This window comes from Phyllobates terribilis, unplaced genomic scaffold (assembly GCF_046119375.1).
Source record: "Phyllobates terribilis strain yellow unplaced genomic scaffold, ASM4611937v1 Scaffold_9__5_contigs__length_417890890, whole genome shotgun sequence".
NCBI lineage: Eukaryota > Metazoa > Chordata > Amphibia > Anura > Dendrobatidae > Phyllobates > Phyllobates terribilis.
The window spans coordinates 384376992-384396897 of NW_027362769.1; the positions used below are offsets into that span (position 1 = coordinate 384376992).

Consider the following 19906-nt stretch of genomic DNA (forward strand, 5'->3'; position numbering starts at 1 on the left):
GTGCAGCGCCCCCCTCTCCCTTGCGTGCAGCGCCCCCTCTCCCTTGCGTGCAGCGCCCCCTCTCCCTTGCGTGCAGCGCCCCCTCTCCCTTGCGTGCAGCGCCCCCTCTCCCTTGCGTGCAGCGCCCCCTCTCCCTTGCGTGCAGCGCCCCCTCTCCCTTGCGTGCAGCGCCCCCCTCTCCCTTGCGTGCAGCGCCCCCCTCTCCTCTCCCTTGCGTGCAGCGCCCCCTCTCCCTTGCGTGCGGCGCCCCCCTCTCCCTTGCGTGCGGCGCCCCCTCTCCCTTGCGTGCGGCGCCCCCTCTCCCTTGCGTGCGGCGCCCCCTCTCCCTTGCGTGCGGCGCCCCCCTCTCCTCTCCCTTGCGTGCGGCGCCCCCCTCTCCTCTCCCTTGCGTGCGGCGCCCCCCTCTCATCTCCCTTGCGTGCGGCGCCCCCCTCTCATCTCCCTTGCGTGCGGCGCCCCCCTCTCCTCTCCCTTGCGTGCGGCGCCCCCTCTCACCCCCGTGTCTTTTTTTTTTTTCCCCGACAGGTCTACAAAAGAGCGAAAGCATTGGACCAATCTGACAACGACATGTCCGCCGTGTACAGGGCCTACATCCACTAGTTCCTCCATTTCACTCTCCAGGATCCTTCTTCTTCTGGTTTTCCGCCTCTGTCCTTTTATTTTTCCTCCAGATATATATATTTTTTCTCATTTTTGGCACCAGTGTCTCGTTGTCGGTGAACTGTCGGCACGTCGGCTCCTGTCCGGGCAGCGGCGCTGGATCCGCTCCGGCCTTGCACTAATGGCAACAGTTCCTCTGCCGCTCTCTATATCCGTAGTGACCCGTTCTTACAAAAGTGGACCCTCGTGGTGCGCAGGACTTGTAGTCGGAGTGACCCCCTCCCCACCCCCGGTGCATGCTCATCTCGAGGATCATTCACTGCTGAAGGACACACGAACGTTACCTTGTGGACACCGGAGCGCCACCTTGTGGACACCAGAGCACCTGTCCTCCAGATGACTACTTTCTTTTAAGATGATTTGCCTAGTTGTACAGTGCTCAAGATATTTTTTTTTCTTGCTAGCATCTCCCCAGTTTTCTCTGCCGGTCCCTCTGATCACCCGCTTTTTGTTCTGCCCCCTATAGACTGTATAATTAAGGGCAAGGTATGGTAAGTGCGTGCAGACTACAACCCTGCAAAGCAGTGGCTCTCAGAACTACAACTCCCAGCATGCCCCGATAGACAAAGACTCTCAAGCTGTTGCAAAACTACAACTCCCAGCATGCTCGGGAATCCATTGGCGCCCCAGCTGTGGCAAAACTACAACTCCCAGCATGCCTGGAACGCAAATACTTGTCCCGAGCATGCTGGGAGTTGTAGTTTTGCAACAGCTGGAGAGCTGTAGATTGAAAACCGCAGCTTTATAGTGTCCTCCGCCCATCTCGCCCTCATGGTCTCCTGTTACCAGATGTCGCACTTTTTTCGCCGCCTCTCAAACCTTCGCCCCCCGATCTTCAGTCCCGAGGGGCCTTCGGCCTTTTCATTACTAGTGGCAGCTAAACCCGTCTCTTCCTGTAGATCCAGATTTTCCCTTGTTTTTATTTTTTTTTGCCTCCGCTTTTTGCTAAACGCTTTTTAAAAGAAATCCTGGTTTTATTTATTTATGTTTTTATTGTGCTTTTTTTCTTTTTCCCCTTTTTTATTACAGGATTGAGGTTCAGGTCTAATTTAAGCTAAAAGAAAATTATTCACAGTAAAGCTTGGACATGGGGGGGCTTCCTGCTGGATTTCCCGGGGAGGATTCTGGGGTATGGGATGAGTGCATCAAAAGTTAATCTCCACTTTTTTTTTTTTTTACATTTTTTCTTTCTTTTAATGTCCGGCATTCTGTGCTGATTTTATTGTTTTTTTTTCATATATCTTTATAGCTGTGATGGATTTTCTGATCAAAAGCTTGGACATAAGTGACGTGAAGCGTTATCCCTGCAGTGACCGCTAGAGGGAGCTCACTGCACAGAGCTAAAGCAGAGCTCCCTCTAGTGCTGGCTGCAGGAATAACGCGTCCCGTCCCTGGCAGGGGATTTGGAGCTTTGGATCAGATAAAGATATATTATAGGAAAGGGTGGACGTTCACTTTCAGGTAGATGTAGCTGCCCCCTGGGAGCCTGGAACTTTAAAGGTGAAAGGTCGCAGGTGACATCTCTTTATAGACCCCCTAGGGTCTCTAGAGCAGTGCTCTCTGGCTGCTGCAAAACTACATTTCCCATCATGCCCTGCATTCTGTGCACGACAGGAGGTGTAGTTTTGCTGCAACCGTAGAGCCGCAGGGTGGGGGGCGCTGCTCTAGAGTAATGGACTTTCCAGGTTGAGCAAAATTACAATTCCCATCATGCCCGCACAGCCTATGGCATGATGGGAGCTGTAGTTCTGCACCTGCTGGCGAGGACTTTACCAACGTCTTGCTTTCACATTGGGGGTCTCGCGCTGTCGTGAGACTTCAACTCCCACCATGCTGGAGAGCCCTGGGTTGGAGACCAGTGATGGTGAACCTTGATTTGATTTCCCCTTAATGCAGAAGTCTTCACACCGGTTGATAAATGAACACGGTACCGACACCCAGGTGCGGGATGTCCATAAGAGCCCGCGCCGTCCTGTCCGTATACTCGTCTCCACCACTCGCCCACGTTTTTTTCCGCTTTCCCTCTGATCAGAATACCCTGCATTTTTGGATTTTTTTTTTTCAATTGTTTTGGGGGAGGGGAAGGGGGGTTATTGGGGGAGGGGCCTTGTGAAGGGGGAGGGGCTTTTATGTTTTATAATTCAAAGTTTTGTCATTGGAAAATAGTGTGGTATATGGGGGAGGGGAGGGGCGGGGGAGGGAGTTTTGTGCAATTAGCAATGCTACTGGCAAATAATAAAGCCTTCCTTGTTAATTATTTACATGGCGCCTTCTTCATGGAATTAGGTCGTATCCGCTTCTGGGAAAGCTGGGTGACAACCAATATGGCCGCCCGGGTCTTGTGTATGTAACCGATCAGGAGCCTGATGTACAGGATGTAGGACCCCCAAAAAAATAAATCTGAATCTAGAGCGCCCCCTTCCCAATATGTCTTTCAGTCTCCCTAAGTAAAGTGGATCCTAGACCAGACCCAGAATGCAAATTCCCACCGCCCCAACCTTTATAGAGATCCCAGATCAGGCCCCTAAATATCCACTAACCCGATTGTGTGACGTAATGGAGACCCCAGACCCCCTGCCTATACTAATAAATCTTCAAGATCAGACCTCTCCCTTATCTATTACAGCCCCGAGACCAGACCCCATATACTGATAGAGCCCTACACTGGACCTCTTATACTAATCCGTACTCAAAGTAAGGAACTCTTCATCTCTCCCTCCATTCTCCCCATTCATCTCACCACCTTCTCAGAACTATTCCTCAACATTTAATCCTGTGTCTCTAAGCACAGACAGTAACCTCATGCTCTCTTCTGCTCCCACCTGCTAACACTTTCTCTGCTCCTCCTCACTGCTGGAGATATCTCTCCAAATCCTGGTCCTCCTCACCACATCCCCACAGTCACTTCCGCCTCCTATCCACGATCTATCACAAACTGTCGCAACCCTTCGAACCTTATACCCATCCACCCAGGCCCCACTAACAGGAGCTCTATGGAACGCTCGCTCTGTCTGCAACAAACTTTCCTACATCCATGAACTTTTCATTACTAACAAACTTTCCTTCCTCGGCATCACTGAAACCTGTCTCACGCCCTCCGACACGGTCTCTCCAGCTGCACTTTCATACGGTGGATTCCACCTTTCTCAAATCCCCCACCCCAAATGTGGAGGTGTAGGCTTTCTCCTGTCTGATACCTGTGCCTTCACCCAAATCCCACTGCCACCCTCTGATACTCTCCCCTCTTTTGACGTGCACTATGTGCACATCTACTCCCCCCTCCAATCTCCAACTGGCTGTCATTTACCGCCTCCAGGACCAGCCACCACTTCACCACCTGGCTACTTCATTTCCTTTCCGCTGACATCCCCACTATCATCATGGGTGACTTCAACATCCCCATCGACACTTCTCTCTCAGCTGTCTCTAAGCTTCTATCCCTCACTTCCTCCTTTGGCCTTGCTCAATGGTCTTCAACCCCCACTCACAAAGATGGCCACACTCTGGACTTCATCTTCACCTGCTTTTGTTCCCTATCTAACCTAACTCACCTCTCCCTCTCTCTGACCACAACTTACATACATTCGCTACCCTCTCCTCTCCAGGTGCACATGCCCCACTCCACAAACTTGCACACCCTCGCAGAAATCTCAAACACCTTGACACCTTGACTTACACTGACTCTCTGAATCCCTCCTCCCTCTTACAGACAAATTCCTTACACAATGCAGATGCTGCTGCCGCTTTATATAACACCACAATAGCTGCAGCTCTCGATTTGGTCGCCCCTCTGTGTGAGCTTTGGTATGTGTCAATCAACAGGTAACCCTGGCACACCAACCTGACTAAAGAACTGAGACGGACCTCCAGGGTTGCTGAGCGGAGATGGGAAAGGTCCCACCCCAACGAGCACTTCATCACATTCTAACAGACCCTCACTACCTTCAAGTCCGCACTCACTACAGCAAAACAAACCTACTTCTCATCTCTCATATCCTTCCTGTCTCACAACCCTAAACAGCTATTCAACACTTTCAATTCTCTCCTCCGTCCCCCAGCGCCACCTCCCTCTCCTCTCAGTCGAAGACTTGGTATCAATCAGACAATGCTTTTACCTAAAGTCCCCCCAGCTCCGACTCAGTCCTCCAAAACCAGCTTCTCCACCATTACACCATTTCCTCTTTACTCTCCAAATCACACCTCACCACCTGTGAACTTGACCCAATCCTGTCCCACCTCATCCCTAACCTCACCAGTCTTCATCTCAACCCTAACCTGCCTCATCAACCTGTCACTAACAGCTGGTGTCCTCATGCTTCAAACATGCCTCGATCACACCCATCCTCTCTAACTAGCTATCCCCCATATCACTTCTTGCTTACGCTTCAAAACTACTGGAACACGTCCACCTTGAACTGTCCTCCCACCTCCCCTCCTGTTCCCTCTTTGACCGCCTCCAATCTGGCTTCCGACCGCACCACTCTACTGAAACTGCCCTGACTAAAGTCACCAACTACCTACTAACCGCCAAATCCAAGCGACACTACTCCATCCTCCTCCTCCTGGACCTGTCATCTGCCTTTGACACAGTGGACCATTCCCTCTTACTACAGACTCTCATCTCTCGGCATCACAGACTTGGCCCTATCCTGGATCTCCTTATACCTAACAGACCGGACATTCAGCGTCTCCCACTCATGCACCACCTCCTCATCTCACCCCCTATCTGTCGGTGTCCCCCAAGGTTCAGTTCTAGGACCTCTGCACTTCTCCATCTACACCTTTGGCCTGGGACAACTCATAAGAGTCTCATGGCTTTCAGTACCAACTCTATGCTGACGACACACAGATCTACCTCTCTGGACCCGATATCTCCTCCCTACTAACCAGAATCCCACAATGTCTGTCCGCCATCTCATCCTTCTTCTCTGCTAGATTTCTAAAGCTTAACATGGATAAAAATGAATTCATCATCTTTCCCCCATCTCACTCAGCACCCCCCGATCTGACCTATCCATCAAAGTCAATGGCTGTTCACCCTCCCCAGTCCTGCAAGCTCGCTTCCTCAGGGTAACCCTGGACTCTGATCTCTCCTTCAAACCACATATCCAAGCCCTTTCCACTTCCTGCCGACTCCAACTCAAAAATATTCCCCGGATCCGCACATTCCTCAACCACGAATCTGCAAAAACACTAGTGCATGCCCTCATCATCTCCCGCCTTGACTACTGCAACCTCCTGCTCTGTGGCCTCCCCTCTAACACTCTCGCACCCCTCCAATCTATCCTAAACTCTGCTGCCCGACTAATCCACCTGTCCCCCCGCTATTCCCCGACCTCTCCTCTCTGTCAATCCCTTCACTGGCCCCCCATTGCCCAGAGACTCCAGTTCAAAACCCTAACCATGGCATACAAAGCCACCCACAACCTGTCTCCTCTATACATCTGTGACCTAGTCTCCCGGTACATACCTGCACGCAACCTCCGATCCTCACAAGATCTCCTGCTCTACTCCCCTCTTATCTCCTCTTCCCACAATCGCATACAAGATTTCTCCCGTGCTTCCCCCCCTACTCTGGAACTCTCTACCCCAACATATCAGACTCTCCTGGACCATGGAAGCCTTCAAAAGGAGCCTGAAGACCCACCTCTTCCGACAAGCCTACAACCTGCAGTAACCACCGCTCCACCATACCGCTGCATGACCAGCTCTTCCCTCACCTACTGTATCCTCACCCATTTCTTGTAGACTGTGAGCCTTCGCGGGCAGGGTTCTCTCTCCTCCTGTTCCAGTCGCTGCCTTGTATTTGTTCAAGATTATTCTAATTCTTTTTATATGTATACCCCTTTATCACATGTAAAGTGACATGGAATAAAGGGCGCTATAATAGAGCCCCGAAACCGGACCCCTTAAGGATCCTGCGGTCGCGGTCATAAGATCTGACACATTGCGGTTCTCACATTTTCTCTCTGTCGGACTATTCTCCGATCACTGACCGACCATTATACAGAGGAGTCTGACCCCTTTACTGACCGTCACTCCTGGATGATGGGAGAAGTTATTCTTGGAGGTTCAGATCCCGTCCTTTCTCAGGGCCGCGGTCTTAGTTAAATTGTGAATGCACCCCTCTATGGACGAGAAGCCCCCGCACAGGAGTGGTCTCAGGGTTTCCCAAAAAGTCTGAGGGGCCTTCTCATCCCCGGAGGGGATCACTCACAATGTGCGGGGGGCTTCTCATCCATGGAGGGGATCACTGACAATGTGTGGGGGGCTTCTCATCCATGGAGGGGATCGCAGACAATGTGTGGGGGGCTTCTCGTCCATGGAGGGGATCACTGACAATGTGTGGGGGGCTTCTCATCCATGGAGGGGATCACTCACCGTGTGCGGGGGGCTTCTCATCCCTGGAGGGGGTCACTCACAATGTGCGGGGGCCTCTCATCCATGGAAGGGGTCACTCACAGTGTGCGGGGGGCTTCTCCCCGGAGGGGGTCACTCACAGTGTGCGGGGGGCTTCTCCCCGGAGGGGGTCACTCACCGTGTGCAGGGGGCTTCTCGTCCCCGGAGGGGATCACTCACCGTGTGCGGGGGGCTTCTCGTCCCCGGAGGGGATCACTCACTGTGTGCGGGGGCTTCTCGTCCCCGGAGGGGATCACTCACTGTGTGCGGGGGCTTCTCGTCCCCGGAGATCACTCACAGTGTGCGGGTGGCTTCTCATCCCTGGAGGGGGTCACTCACAATGTGCGGGGGCCTCTCATCCATGGAAGGGGTCACTCACCGTGTGCGGGGGGCTTCTCGTCCCCGGAGGGGATCACTCACCGTGTGCGGGGGGCTTCTCGTCCCCGGAGGGGATCACTCACTGTGTGCGGGGGGCTTCTCGTCCCCGGAGGGGATCACTCACTGTGTGCGGGGGGCTTCTCGTCCCCGGAGGGGATCACTCACTGTGTGCGGGGGCTTCTCGTCCCCGGAGATCACTCACAGTGTGCGGGGGGCTTCTCATCCCTGGAGGGGGTCACTCACAATGTGCGGGGGCCTTCTCATCCCTGGAGGGGGTCACTCACAATGTGCGGGGGCCTTCTCATCCCTGGAGGGGGTCACTCACCGTGTGCGGGGGGCTTCTCGTCCCCGGAGGGGATCACTCACTGTGTGCGGGGGGCTTCTCGTCCCCGAAGGGGATCACTCACTGTGTGCGGGGGCTTCTCGTCCCCGGAGATCACTCACAGTGTGCGGGGGGCTTCTCATCCCTGGAGGGGGTCACTCACAATGTGCGGGGGCCTCTCATCCATGGAAGGAGTCACTCACAGTGTGCGGGGGGCTTCTCACCGGAGGGGGTCACTCAGTGTGCGGGGGGCTTCTCCCCGGAGGGGGTCACTCACAATGTGTGGGGGGCTTCTTGTCCCCGGAGGGGATCACTCACTCTGCGCGGGGGGCTTTTCATCCCCGGAGGGGGTCACTCTGCGCGGGGGGCTTTTCATCCCCGGAGGGGGTCACTCTGCGCGGGGGGCTTTTCATCCCCGGAGGGGGTCACTCTGCGCGGGGGGCTTTTCATCCCCGGAGGGGGTCACACAGTGTGTGGGGGGCTTTTGATCCCCGGAGGGGAGCACTCACAGTGGGCGGGGGGCTTCTCGTCCCTGGAGGGGATCACTCAGTCATAGTGTGCGGGGGGGCTTTTCATCCCCGGAGGGGCTCGCTCACTGTGTGGGGTCTGTATACTGGGTGGTCTCAGTATGCCCCTGGACCTGACTTCCTTAGCTCCCTCACATGGATCGCTCTGCCCCCGCTCAGCAGCTCAGGCGTTAATAGCGCTGGGGTCTGGAGCCTCTGTGCGGCGCCCCGGTTCCTGTGGGCGCTATATCTGTGAGGTGCAGCATCGGGGCTGAAGTTAGGACATATTGCAGGGTGCATATACATATCATGCGGTTTTGCTCCGTATTCAGGAGCTATAGCCTTAGGCTGTGTGCCCACGATGCAGAAATGCTGCATATTTCTTCCGCTTCTCCCTGGCAGGAAAAACAAATGTGGATTTTACATGCGTTTTTCCAGCCAGGTAGAAGCGTTTGTCAAGCGTTTTTGCATGCGGGTTGTCAAGCGCTTTTCCATGCGATTTTAGCATCACTTGGAAAGTGCTTGACAGCTTGTCCACACTATATAAATCCATGCAACCGGCATATATAGTGTGACCAAGTAATAGTAAAAAAAAAAAAAGAATAAGAATGGTAAAAAATAAAGCTTATACCCACCTTCTGATGTCCACCGGTGTTTTCTCCACTCCGTCTGGTCTGCTGTATGGGTCGCGGTGTTGTGAAGGACCTGCGGTGATGTCATTCAGTCATATGTCAGGTCACATGACTCAATGACGTCATGGCAGGTCCTTCACAACACCGCGACCCATACAGCAGACCAGACGGAGTGGAGAAAACACCAGGAGGACATCAGAAGGTGGGTATAAGCTTTATTTTTTACCATTCTTATTCTTTTCTTTTAACTATTACTTGTCCGGTTGCATGGATTTATATAGTGTGAACAAGCTGTCAAGCACTTTTCTAAGTGATGCTAAAATCGCATGGAAAAGTGCTTGACAACCCGCATGCAAAAACGCTTGACAAACGCATAGTGAGCACGTATCAGAAGTGTAAAATACTTTAAGGGGATGTCCATACAATTCGGTTTTCGGTAATCGCATCACACCGATAATGAGCACAACCCGTGTCTGATGTAAGCTGTGAGCAGCCGCCGTCCCCCACAGCTGCTCCGCCGTCTGTGACCTCCCGCACAACTTCCAGCTCCATCTACATCCCCCACTCATCTGCCTCCAGCCAATCAGAACACTGAGAAACCAGCACTGGGCGTGGTTTGAGGGACCTCACAACAACACAGCGCCGCTGCTCCAATCAGCGAGCGGACTGGTAATGATTCTAACCAATGAACTAACGCCTGCCTCTTCGCTCAGCCAATCAGGGAGCGTTGTTTGATGTCCTCCGTCCAATGGGATGAGAGGGGCTGGGCTTGTACCGATAGCATCGTCTCGGAGGTGTCGTCTGCTTGCAGAGAAGCGCAGGATGGCGACGGCTGCAGCGGCGGCGAGCGGTGCGGAGCGGGGCGTGCTGGTGAGTGTCCGTGACGTGGATGTGACTGGCCATCACACCCGTCCTTATTATCAGCCGCTCTTGTCCTGACCCCAAGAGCTGACAATCTATTCCCTTCCACTTGTGCATTATAACCGCCTCTGACCGCCATATTGTCGCCATGGTGACCACGTTACCGTTTTTCATCCTTGTTTATTTTCGCAGCGGATCCTCGTATCCGTGACGACGACCGCCGTCCGCCTGTGACGGTCACGGTGATGCCGGCGTGCAGCCACTCGTCCTCTCGCCATATGGCGCCGCTCTATCGCCGTTTCCGCTTTTTTATTACTTTATAGACGGGCGGTCACATGGTATAGGATCAAATATGGCGTCCGCGGAGAGATCGGGACCCCCGGACGCCACTTTTCGGCAAATTGGTAAATAAGTCGTCCTCTCGTGGCGTCATGTGACCACATTTAAGGTAGAATGCCCCCCCACCCTTCACCACCAGGTGGCGAAATGTCAGTAAAAAGGACGGAAAATCCAGATTATTGGAATTCCTGTAATCTGGAATATTCCTAGGAACAAGTGGTGCTAAAAAACTACAACTCCCAGCATGCCCTCGCCACCCGCTACTTTGCCGAGAGCTGTCGTTTCGCCAGTTCTCTGGAGTATCAGATGCCAGTGTAATCCGGCGGCTTTAGAGCGACTGGCCCTTTAAGTAATCTCTGCAGACGAGGCGTTCTCTCACATGCAGCGGCCGTCACATGATGATGAGAGCAGTAGTGGTTGTAGTTATCGCACAATAGGAGGGGAGCGTTATCCCGCCCCTGATCTCATTGATAATTACTCAAGTGGCTGATAACAGAGAGCAATAAATGGGCTGAAGTTACTTAAAGCTTTGGTGACAACTCCTTTCCCAGTGGCATTGGAGGGGTCGGTTCATTCAGTCGTTCCCCCTGGGGTTGTGGCACTGGTATATTGTCCTCCTGGTGGGGGCGCTGCGGAGCCTCGTTCTTCTTTTTTGGATCTGATCTCTGTTTTGTTGCTGCAATTTTGACCCGATCACAACGCTGACTGCGGACTACAACCCACAACATGGTGTCTGTGTACACAACACACCAACATGTGCAGACCGGACACATCCGGGCTCCGGGCCGCCCTCCCCGGGAGACGCCTGACACCCAAAACACAGCAAAAAGCCTCGCAGAGAGGGATAGAGGAGAGGTGCAGCGCGGGAGAAGCCTCGTAGGAGAGGGATAGAGGAGAGGCGCAGCGCGGGAGAAGCCTCGTAGGAGAGGGATAGGGGAAAGGTTCAGCGCGGGAGAAGCCTCGTAGGAGAGGGATAGAGGAAAGGTGCAGTGCGGGAGAAGCCTCGTAGGAGAGGGATAGAGGAAAGGTGCAGCGCTGGAGAAGCCTCGTAGGAGAGGGATAGGGGAAAGGTGCAGTGCGGGAGAAGCCTCGTAGGAGAGGGATAGAGGAAAGGTGCAGTGTGGGAGAAGCCTCGTAGGAGAGGGATAGAGAAAAGGTGCAGTGCAGGAGAAGCCTCGTAGGAGAGGGATAGAGAAAAGGTGCAGTGCAGGAGAAGCCTCGTAGGAGAGGGATAGAGGAAAGGTGCAGCGCGGGAGAAGCCTCGTAGGAGAGGGATAGAGGAAAGGTGCAGCGCGGGAGAAGCCTCGTAGGAGAGGGATAGAGGAAAGGTGCAGCGCGGGAGAAGCCTCGTAGGAGAGGGATTGAGGAAAGGTGCAGCGCGGGAGAAGCCTCGTAGGAGAGGGATAGAGGAAAGGTGCAGCGCGGGAGAAGCCTCGTAGGAGAGGGATAGAGGAAAGGTGCAGCGCGGGAGAAGCCTCGTAGGAGAGGGATAGAGGAAAGGTGCAGCGCGGGAGAAGCCTCGTAGGAGAGGGATAGAGGAAAGGTGCAGCGCGGGAGAAGCCTCGTATGAGAGGGATAGAGGAGAGGTGTAGCGCGGGAGAAGCCTCGTAGGAGAGGGATAGAGGAGAGGTGTAGCGCGGGAGAAGCCTCGTAGGAGAGGGATAGAGGAGAGGTGTAGCGCGGGAGAAGCCTCGTAGGAGAGGGATAGAGGAGAGGCGCAGCACGGGAGAAGCCTCGTAGGAGAGGGATAGAGGAGAGGCGCAGCGCGGGAGAAGCCTCGTAGGAGAGGGATAGAGGAGAGGTGTAGCGCAGCAGAAGCCTCGTAGGAGAGGGATAGAGGAGAGGTGTAGCACGGGAGAAGCCTTGTAGGAGAGGGATAGAGGAAAGGCGCAGCGCGGGAGAAGCCTCGTAGGAGAGGGATAGAGGAGAGGCGCAGCGCGGGAGAAGCCTCGTAGGAGAGGGATAGAGGAGAGGCGCAGCGCGGGAGAAGCCTCGTAGGAGAGGGATAGAGGAGAGGTGTGGAGAGGGATAGAGGAGAGGTGTAGCGCGGGAGAAGCCTCTTAGGAGAGGGATAGAGGAGAGGTGTAGCGCAGGAGAGGGATAGAGGAGAGGTGCAGCGCGAGAGAAGCCTCGTAGGAGAGTGATAGAGAGGCGCAGCGCGGGAGAGGGATAGAGGAGAGGTGCAGCGCGAGAGAAGCCTCGTAGGAGAGGGATAGAGGAAAGGTGCAGCGTGGGAGAAGCCTCGTAGGAGAGGGATAGAGGAGAGGTGCAGCACGAAAGAAGCCTCGTAGGAGAGTGATAGAGAGGCGCAGCGCGGGAGAAGCCTCGTAGGAGAGGGATAGAGGAGAGGCGCAGCGCGGGAGAAGCCTCGTAGGAGAGGGATAGAGGAGAGGTGCAGCGCGGGAGAAGCCTCGTAGGAGAGGGATAGAGAGGTGCAGCGCGGGAGAAGCCTCGTAGGAGAGGGATAGAGGAGAGGTGCAGCGCGGGAGAAGCCTCGTAGGAGAGGGATAGAGGAGAGGTGCAGCGCGAGAGAAGCCTCGTAGGAGAGGGATAGAGGAGAGGTGCAGCGCGAGAGAAGCCTTTTACACCTGAGATGCTGCAGGGATGACCGTTCCTAATCTTTGCCCAGTCGGTCAGGTGATGTGGTGGGTGATAGCGCGGAGATGTCGGTATAATCATTACCCCGGAAACAATGGGCGCAGAGGAGCCAAGATTACATCAGGAATGAGTTACAGGATCAGAGCAGGAAGAATGGAGCCAGATCTGCAGCAGGCGGCACAGCGGTCACCGGCTCCTGGATCTACCCTCTGGGCCTCTGTGACTCCTCCTTATTGGGGGGGCACATACTTTGGGCAATGTAGCCTCAGGGTCTCGAGCTTCGGTTTGCGGTGGGGGAGGCACTGCTGCACTGATACACGTCTGATCTATAGCGTCCCCCCACTGGTTTCACTGTTCGCTATTTTGCAGGAGGAAGAGTTCAAATGGCTCCTGAAGGAAGAGGTGCACTCCGTCCTCAAGCAGCTGCAGGACATCCTGAAGGTCAGCGCACGGACACCGCACGTCACATGACATGTCAGACAAGATGGCCGCCTGGACCTGTGTAGCAGAAGCAGTTCTTCCAGGGGGTCTCCTGAGTGAGGGAGGGGGGTGGCGGGTTTACCTTTTATAGGCGCCATACACCTTAGAGGAACGTTCTTCCATCTCCCCAATACTTGGCTGAGGATTCATATATTCTCAGTGGGAAGAGGAACTGAAGCCCCTGCCAGACCAATGTCCACCCTCCGGGCCCCTGTGCCTGCCCTGCGGACCCCTTAGTCCGTCCTCCAACCCTCCAGGCCCCTGTGCCTGCCCTGTGGACCCCTTAGTCCGTCCTCCAACCCTCCAGGCCCCTGTGCCTGCCCTGTGGACCCCTTAGTCCGTCCTCCCACCCTCCAGGCCCCTGTGCCCGCCCTCCGGACCCCTTAGTCCGCCCTCCAGGCCCCTGTGCCTGCCCTCCACACCCCTTAGTCCGTCCTCCAGGTCCTTGTGCCTGCCCTCCGGACCCCTTTGTCTGCCCTCTCACCTTCCAGGCCCCCCTGTCTGCCCTCCGGGCCCTGTGCCCACCCTGACGTCTGCAGGATTACTGTGTAGGAGTCTTCGGAGATGAGTTTGTCTTTGTGTCCCTCTCGGTTCTTGTAGGACGCCTCCCGGAGGTTCACCCTCCCCAGCGGAGCAGCAGACGGCGCCTCCAAGCAGGAGAACTTTGTCCTAGGCAGCTCCAGGTGATAGCCGGGGCCGGGGGGCTACACTGACGCCGTGGCCGTGGACGGCACTGACGCTGTAGCACTGACTCTGCCCGTTTTTGGTTGCAGCACAGACCAGGTGAAGGGCGTCCTGACCCTACAAGGAGACACCCTGTGTCAGGCGGTGAGTATGTTCCCGTTCACTGACAGCCAGCAGGGGGCTTGTCACTCGCAGTACAGGGGGCATAGATGTGGCCAGGGGGGCTCATCAGTTTCTTGGCTTCACAGGAAGTGAACCTGAAGGTGGCGAGGACCAATCAGACGCTGCACTTTGCATTCCGGGATGACAAGCAATGGAAGATGCAGCAGGTGGGTGCGCGGCGTCCGGACCTCCCTGGGGTCCTGATACATCAGAGCTGGATCCGTCAGCAGCAGCTTTCTCTGCTGCAGATGCTGCGGCGGCTCTTTTCTCGCAGGGAAATGTAAATGTCTTTGGTTCCTCAGATTCAGGATGCCAGGAACCACGTGAACCAGGCGATCTACCTGCTCACCAACCGGGGCGAGAACTACACCTTCCAGACCGGGTCAGAGGTGCTGAAGGTGAGCGTGCCCCCCGGGGCGACCCCCACACCAGGGGGCCCAGATCAGGGGATGTGACCCGTCCGTCATCTCTTCTCCGCAGCTGATGGACGCCGTGATGCTGCAGCTGACCCGAGCCCGCAATCGCCTCACCACGCCGGCGACCATGACGCTACCAGAGGTGGCCACCAGCGGCCTGACGGTAACACTACATGCATCTGCAGCGCGGCTGGGAGGCTGCTGTGGGACTACAAGCCCCAGCATGCACAGATGGGCGCAGATTGTCATGACATGCTGGGACTTGTAGTTCTGGATCAGCTGGCATAGGCTGAGGAGTGAGCTGAACCCACCTCTTCTCTTCTCTTAGAAAATGTTCTCCCCGTCGCTCCCCGCGGACGTCCTGCTCAACTTCTATGTGAACGTGAACAAGCTCTGCCTCCTGGTCTACCAGCTGCACGCTCTGCAGCCCAACTCCACCAAGGTGAGACACTGACACGACCCCGCAGCTCTGCAGCCCAACTCCGCCAAGGTGAGACACTGACACGACCCCGCAGCTCTCCAGCCCAACTCCACCAAGGTGAGACACTGACACGACCCCGCAGCTCTGCAGCCCAACTCCACCAAGGTGAGACACTGACACGACCCCGCAGCTCTGCAGCCCAACTCCACCAAGGTGAGACACTGACACGACCCCGCAGCTCTGCAGCCCAACTCCACCAAGGTGAGACACTGACACGACCCCGCAGCTCTGAAGCCCAGCTCCACCAAGGTGAGACACTGACACGACCCCGCAGCTCTGCAGCCCAACTCCACCAAGGTGAGACACTGACACGACCCCGCAGCTCTGCAGCCCAACTCCACCAAGGTGAGACACTGACACGACCCCGCAGCTCTGCAGCCCAACTCCACCAAGGTGAGACACTGACACGACCCCGCAGCTCTGCAGCCCAACTCCACCAAGGTGAGACACTGACACGACCCCGCAGCTCTGCAGCCCAACTCCACCAAGGTGAGACACTGACACGACCCCGCAGCTCTGCAGCCCAACTCCACCAAGGTGAGACACTGACATGACCCCGCAGCTCTGCAGCCCAACTCCACCAAGGTGAGACACTGACACGACCCCGCAGCTCTCCTCCTCTCACTATTGTTTCCTTCCTCTCTAGAATTTCCGTCCTGCCGGCAGCTCCGTCCTGCACAATCCCGGAGCCATGTTGTGAGTATGAGGGGGGCAGATACTTATGTACCAGCAGAGCGACCAGTGCGCTGTGCCGCCTCATCCTCGTTGAGCGGATCGTGCCGCACACTGCAGATAGGGGGGTCTCATCTCAGCATGTGAGGGGGTGTTACTAGTATATGATCTCTGGGGGTCCGGTCTTTGGGACCCCACTAATCCTAAGAATGAAGGACCCCAGTGTTGCCCTGGTGCTTTTCAAGTGACTGGACTTCAAAGAGCGAGCGCTGCTCAGCAGGAAAAAACAACCGCACTGTGGCTTCTTCATTCACAGTAGGGGTCCCAGTGGTCGGACCCCCAGGGATCATTAAGTATCAGTATCATGTCCCGGACTGAGATGGGAACGCCCCTTTAAAGGGTGAGAGCCCGGTTCTGCCCTGAGTGGAGCCACTGTTATTTTACCAGCAGCTTTGGCTGTGACTGGAGGGGCTGCTTTCTGCCTACAGCTGTGTTTTCTGCCTCCTCACAGCGAGCTGAACACCCAGCGCTTCGAGGTCAGCCATGTCCACAAGGTGGAGTGCGTGGTCCCGTGGCTGAACGACGCCCTGGTCTTCTTCACCGTCTCGCTGCAGCTCTGCCAGCAACTCAAGGACAAGGTGCGTGTCCTCCCATCTGTCGCCACAGACCTCCCGGCCTCCGGGGGCGCTGCTGACCGGCGCTGTTTCTCCTCCACAGATCTCCATATTCTCCAGCTACTGGAACTTCCGAGCGTATTGAGTCTGGCTGACGGCAGCCATGATGGGAGAAGCGCGGCGGCGCCTCCTCGGGGGTATGTCTGCTCCCAGCATGGACTGTGGTTCGCTGGATGGGGCTGGCCCTGGCCTGTAGGACCCTCAGTGTGTAACGTCCTCACGTCGGCGACCCTCTGCGTCCGGGCCGAGCATGCACGTCGTCATGTGATGTACATTCCTTATTATTTATTACATTCAGCGGGTAAGAAGGGAATCGTCCATATTCTCAGTGCAATACGGGGTCAGCGGGGCGGCCACCGCTCCTGCACAGGTAGTCGTCCGGCTTTCCCAAACTCCTGCGTGTCACATCTGCAGCAGACATACCCTACTCCCTGCCAGGGGGTCGCTCTCATTCATAGCCATAAATGCTGGAAAGTGATCTCTACTTTGTGCTGCAAATCTCGAGCATGCTTGCTGTAAAGCTGCAGTTACCATGTTCTGACACCAGGTGGCGCCAGTGTAGTTTTTTTTTTCCCCTTCTATTGTCTGTGTCCATGCCCCTCCTGTTCTCTGTATACTGTCTGTCCTTTTATATACAGTAGAGCTGTCTTTATGTAGCCACGAGGAACAAGATGACACCTGCACTCCCCTCCCCCGACCGCGCGGCACTATTCACCATCACTTTTATCGTCACCGTCCGCTCACTTATGTTCTTCCTTTGTAAATAGAGTAATGGAAATGTGCTTGAAATAAAGAGACGAGTCTCCGCTTATGAATCTTTTATTGTCTCCGGTCCTGAAGTTGCACCTGGTTCCCCCTGCGCCGAACAACGAGAGGGAGACAATGGCGAATTACAACAGAGCGGTATGAAGAGGGTGCGGGGGTTCAGTCTAAGGGCTGATGTGATGTCCAAAATCACGTGGAATAATCAGTGAGATATTATAACATATGTGTAATTCCTGCAGCCACCACCAGGGGGAGCTCATTGCTGCCACCTGAATAGGACAGTGTGCGTGGGCTCCCTCTGGTGGTGGCTGCAGGTATGGAGAATTATATCTTCCCTCTATGCAGGAGATTTGGAACTAAAAACGGAGCGATAAATATATATTAGGACATAGTATTTGCTTTAAAGTTGGAATTACACTTTACATACAGCTTCATCCATGCGGAACCAACACCCGATACGGGAGGTAGTGCTCTGATAACTTAAAGGGGTCATTCAGGATTAGAAAAAAAAAATATGTGGTGGCTTTCGTCTAGAAACAGCACCACCCCCTGTCTACAGGTTGTGTCTGGTATTGCAGCTCGCCTCTACAGGTTGTGTGTGGTACTGCAGTTTATTCCCATCCACTTTTATAGACAGGGGTGGCGCTGTGTCTGGAAGAATAAAGCTGTTTTTGTAATCCTGGAAACCCCCCGACCTTCTGGCATTTTCCAATCACATCCAAAACGGGTTTTTTTCACTTTAGCTTTCTGTGTGAACAGAGGGCAAGATCTGATCTGGTATAACGGGTTTTCTTAGTGTGGATAATTAACACTCACGTATAACATTTCTCCCACCTCCTCCACATTCCTGCTGCTTTATCGCTGCCGCTGACCTTTGATTTGCAGCTCGATCTTTCACTTTCCTTCCCCCTCCACCATCCGCTTCCTAAATCTGATCTCCATGTGCATTCAGATAGAAGGAACTGCCTGCGCTCTCTTACACCGCCTAGTGGTGAATACGGGAATTGCAGCCCTGTGTTTCTCATTGGAGCCTGGATTCTCCTCTAAGGGGATGTGAAAAATGATCTGTAAAATCCAATCATCCCAAAATAGCAATAATTAAGGAATTATCCAGTGGGTGGGGTGGGGTGTGCCGTCCCTTAAACAGGCATGAATCAAGAAGAAATTTCATTAACTGCATCCTTAAATGAAGGTGGTGAGGAGGGTACATTTTAGTGAGGGGCAGGAGTAAAACCCCTCACACATTCCTCTGCCCAGTGGGGGCATCCTGGCCGATCTCTTAAAGGGGTGATCTACTTTATTAAACCCTTTGTTTTATTGTAAAGCTGTGGGGTGATTGGGTTCAAAGAACTCTTTGGCCTATGCAATTTTTGATTTCATTAAGAATTGTGTAAATGCCTCATTTTTCCTGTAGGGGCGCTGCAGCTACAGTGAACTCTGATCACAATAGCGGGAGATCATGTGATCAGGACATTTTTTACTGTCCAAAAAAAAAAAAGACTACCCCTTTAAGGCACCCCTTTAAATGTTAAACATTGTTTTGCTTCCCAGAGGGCTCAGCGTCAGTATGGCATGGCCCGGCACGGTCCCGAACGCTAATTGTTGACTTCCAGCCAAGAAGTGGTTAACACAAAACTTGCTGTTATCACTTACAAATCAGAGTCCTCGTCACATGATGGCGGCTGAACGGATTCACATTAATGTCATTTTCTACTTTTTTTTTATTTTTTCCTCTCCACGCTATTAACCCCTCATTCCCCAACTCTTCTCTGTGCATGAAGCTCCTCCCCCTTTTTTTAAGGCTCCTCCCCTCTACATCTATGCAACAGATCTGGAGGGTCTTCAGGGGGATCAAAAGTCGCCTTCTGATTAGTCACAAAGTAGATTTTTGCACTCCCACAGGCCATGCATCTAACCAATCATAGTTGTGTCCTATCGGAGAAGAGATGCAGTGTAAAGCATGGTGGAGGGACCAAGCAGCATCATGAACTTCTGAAGGGGGAATTTTCGACTACCCTGCACCCAAATTGACAATGTAGCTGCCTCTATGGTTAAAGGGAAGTTTTCACAAATTCATAGGCAGATTTGACATTAAAAGTAAAGAAGTGAACCCCCCCGTTAAAAGACACTTGGGCCCCTGTGACGCGCCCCCTTGGCCGTTGGGTACTCGGCAGCCGGGCCTCTGGCTGCTTGCAGGGGATATCACGGTAGCTGGCCCGGTCCGTGACCCAGGGTAGTCAGGGAAAAGGGGTCCTTCTATTATATGTGGTTTTTGGGATTATTCGTGACGCCACCTGTGGAATGCGGCTAAGGGGGGCCGCCGCTGCGGAGCAGTCCTCTGAGGCAGATGGTAGGGCAGCTTATGATGGAACGGCTCCCCACAGGTGGAGAGGGCCTCAGGACAGCGTGGGGAATGTACTGGATGGTGTTGCTGGGGAGAGACGGCAGGACGGTCCCGGAGGAAGGACGGACACTCACACGGGGGTAAGCTTCAGTACCTTTACTGGTGATGCTGCAGGCACGGTCCAGGGTACTCCAGGTGAAGGGCGCACTTCTGGACTCTCCCCAGTGAGCAGGTATAGGGCCTCCTGATCCGTTGCTTTATTCTCTAAGCTTCTGACCTGCCTGGAACTAGGCCTAGGTCTTACTGTCTCTCTCTGCACCTGCTGACTTGGTGGTAGGGCCTTCTCTTTGGAGATCACTCTCCCTGGACGCTGAGAGCTCCGTGACTCCTAGCCCTGGTACTTTAGTCAGCTTTTGGTGAACCTGGAACCTGTAGTCCTCCAGGGGTTCCGGTGGTTCCTACTGGGTGTAAAGAGTCCCTGTAGGCGCGGACCCGGTGTCCGGTATATATACTGGGGTGAGCCTGGTATGCTC

At 54.5% G+C, this 19906-nt stretch overlaps 2 protein-coding genes across 2 annotated transcripts in view; both read left to right on the plus strand.

Moving 5' to 3' along the window:
- GLYR1 (glyoxylate reductase 1 homolog) overlaps window positions 1-1641 on the plus strand; it is a 15436-nt gene extending 13795 nt beyond the window's left edge. Inside the window, 1 exon segment of the mRNA XM_073646228.1 lies at window positions 526-1641. Within this exon segment, the coding sequence (XP_073502329.1) occupies window positions 526-600 (75 nt within the window). The 3' untranslated portion in view covers window positions 601-1641.
- An 8004-nt stretch (window positions 1642-9645) lies between these two features.
- ROGDI (rogdi atypical leucine zipper) lies at window positions 9646-17073 on the plus strand. The gene is made up of 11 exons (XM_073648562.1): window positions 9646-9767; window positions 13065-13136; window positions 13776-13858; window positions 13949-14003; window positions 14108-14188; window positions 14324-14419; window positions 14502-14600; window positions 14766-14879; window positions 15565-15614; window positions 16102-16228; window positions 16308-17073. The coding sequence occupies exons 1-11, from the start codon at window positions 9651-9653 to the stop codon at window positions 16347-16349; spliced, it is 936 nt and encodes a 311-aa protein (XP_073504663.1). The 5' UTR covers window positions 9646-9650; the 3' UTR covers window positions 16350-17073.
- Window positions 17074-19906: the final 2833 nt, after the last annotated feature.